This window comes from Pelecanus crispus, chromosome 3, assembly GCF_030463565.1.
Source record: "Pelecanus crispus isolate bPelCri1 chromosome 3, bPelCri1.pri, whole genome shotgun sequence".
NCBI classification, from domain to species: domain Eukaryota; kingdom Metazoa; phylum Chordata; class Aves; order Pelecaniformes; family Pelecanidae; genus Pelecanus; species Pelecanus crispus.
Genome location: NC_134645.1, coordinates 74,072,720 through 74,075,653, shown reverse-complemented (window position 1 = coordinate 74,075,653; position 2,934 = coordinate 74,072,720). Strand labels below are relative to the sequence as shown.

Genomic DNA, 2,934 nt, shown 5'->3' with positions numbered 1-2,934 from the left:
CTGTCAAAGAGCAGATGCTCTTTGATAGGATAGACAGGTCCTTAATCTGCATGAGGGCAAACCCCTTTATGCCATTGTATATGAGGTAAAGGAAAAAAATATATTCACTATATCATCATATATTTCCCCTTTATATATACATATACACACTCATGCAAAAGTGATAGCAATGATTTTCTTTGGTTCCAGGTACCCTTTTAGCAGCAAGTAATAATATAAACTGCTACCTTGGGAAAGCCTTAGCGGTCTATTGGTATGGAGACACTGTAAGCTCATATGAACTGTGCCACTGAGACTCGTGTTACACAGATTCGCATTACAGAGACTCCCGAGCAAGCAGAAATTGCAACTTCAATGTTTTTTGACAGTTTATTTTTGTGTAATGCCCCAGATTAAAAGAAAAGACAAACAACACACCACAAACAAAAACCGAAAAGAAACCAGCCTGAATTCCAGCGTGCAGCTCCATAATCAAACCCATATGTGCCTTTTGCAGGGCTGAAACCTCTCGTTCTTCCCTACAGACATCCACCACTAACCAGCTCCTCAAGGCATAATCTGGAGCATCCTTGCCGTTACTGCTTTGCTTTCCACAGGTCTCCCGATCCCTGCCGCAGTCTCTCCGGCTCTAAGCCTTGTTCAGTCACCTTGTTCCAAGAAGCATGCCTTCTCCCAATCCCTCTCCTCTGCTAAATGTCTTCTGGTCTAGATGTCATCTTACAGACTTCAGACTTCCACTTACAGACATCTTTCCCCAAGTTCCCAAACCCAGCATCTTCTTCCAAATTATGCCCCACCTGCGATCTTACTTGCCCTTTCTCTGCTGGCTTCCAGCCTGGCAAAGTCAGTTTTACTCTCCTCTTCTTGTTAATCAGGCTTTTGTCTAATCCTCTAAGTTTTCTCTCTTCCTTCTCTCTTCCCTACGCAAGATTTTTTTTTCCCATTTTGCATTTAAAACAGGTAATGACCTTCTGTAGATTCCCTCAGTGGGTCTATGCAGCCAGTTTCCTGCTCCTTGCTGCACAAACCAGCTGGGAAAATCCTTTTCTCCCCCAAAGCGAACTTTACGTTTAATGAGGAAATACTTATCCTATATAATTAAGAACATTAGTACACAGCAGTTTTATGCCCCAACAGTGAACATCTGGGTAGGGTACAACTTTTTGTTCCTTTGATTGATGGCTTTTGGTTTCAGACTGTCTTTGTGCTCGTTTTGCATGTGTCGCCAACCATGTGTCATCTTGGGCCACTGCTCAAGAGGCTTCTGCTTTCTGCCTTTGCAAAATTTCCTCAAGTTCTCCTTCTGGTGCTGACTGATAACAGCCATGGCTCTGGCAATGGATTTGGAGACTGCATGCATCTTGGAGAGTTCAAAACCGTTTTCCCCGAGAACCCTCACCATATGGTGTCCAGGCTGTTCCAGCTTCTGGTCATCCAGTTGCATCCGCGGCTCCTCTTTGTCCTTCCCTTGCAGATGTCAGGCCTTGATCTTTGCCGCGATGGTGGCAGCAGCACGGCTCCAAGTACAAAGCTCTGCCTTTTGGCAGACACGAAGCAAGAAGAGGACCCATTGCAAATCTGGATTCATCCTCTCAAGCCCAGGCCGTCAGTCTGTGAGACCTGCTCACCGCCCCGAGAGGGGAAGAGATGCAGTACAGTCAGTGGCCACAGAAACGTAGGGATTTTAGAGTGCTGCATATCTGAAGAGAAGGTAAGCGAAGACTTTTGACTTCATTAAATGCATTTTCCCCAACCATGTTCTCAATAGTAGCTAAAATATTTTGATGGGATTTTCTACGCATGCACACACAGCACCAGTCTGTCACTGACATCTAGTCTAACAAAATTTTCCAAGTGACAGTTTTATCTGATGGGCAATTAAGGACTTCAGCAGTTGCATCTATACTAAAATTAGCTGCCAATTTTTCTTTTTTTTTTTATTAACTTTTGCAAAAGATGTGCAATCTGTCACACACAACCCAAAGTTACACTGAAACAGACACTAATAGACAGCTAACGGCTCTGCACACCTAATTAAATATTGAAAAATCATCCACTTAGTTAAAGGTAGTGATGATAGCAAAGGGAAAGGTCTTCTGCATTGTTCTGCAGGCAGTACATGCACTTGACCTTCCACATCATGAGATATTTAGGTTTAATGTTGGAAATATCAACATTTTCTCCACCAGCTGCACACCTAAAAGACACAATGCTTCCCTGCTTTCTCTGCAGGTCTCCCCATGCATGGGAAGGGATGAGGGAGGCCAAAAGGAGGAAGCAGTGATATGGAAGGAGGCCTAGGACCGCAGCCGGGACTGGGTGAATGCACGTCATCCCTTTTCCTGTTCTGGGGAGCTTCCCAGAACAGAAGGATGCTCTGTGACTCCAGAACTGAATTTTCAGCTAAAAGAGCATCTAAAGTTGGCTCTGCTGAGAGGTGTGACACATACCACAGACTGCCAAAACTCCCACAGAGGGCTCTCTCTCCACTGTAGAGACGGTTTGCTGTCCAAATATTTTTCAACTAAGAAAAAAAGAGGGGGTGGTCCTTCTTTGGGGGGGAGGGGGAGCTGTTTAATAAGTTTTCTTACTGACCAAATTTGCAGTACTAATCTCTCTCACCATTTTTAATCTAATGAAAACTAAATCAACTATTAATCTTTACATTCTCTTACAGTTCAGATTTGCTAAAGGTCATGAACTATGTACAGCTAAAAGGCTTCGCTGCAAGGGAAATTATCATCACAGACATTTCACAATAAGCTGGAGGATTTTTTTCTTCCTTTTTTTTCCTCTTACTCCAGGTTATTAGTAAATACAAAACTGTTAAAAGGAACGTAGTAACAGCAGCCAGGACATTCTGTTCACTTGCCCTTTAATCTTTCTGCTGTAATGCTGGTGTGATAACTGATACCAATTATTTTCATAATCCTG

General features: G+C 43.3%; 1 protein-coding gene across 1 annotated transcript; it reads right to left on the bottom strand.

Annotated features, from left to right (window-relative positions):
* Positions 1-1,123: 1,123 nt before the first annotated feature.
* Positions 1,124-1,444, bottom strand: LOC142593243 (large ribosomal subunit protein uL29-like). Its single transcript, XM_075707714.1, has one exon. The coding sequence runs from the start codon at positions 1,442-1,444 to the stop codon at positions 1,124-1,126; it is 321 nt and encodes a 106-aa protein (XP_075563829.1).
* Between the last annotated feature and the right edge of the window lie 1,490 nt (positions 1,445-2,934).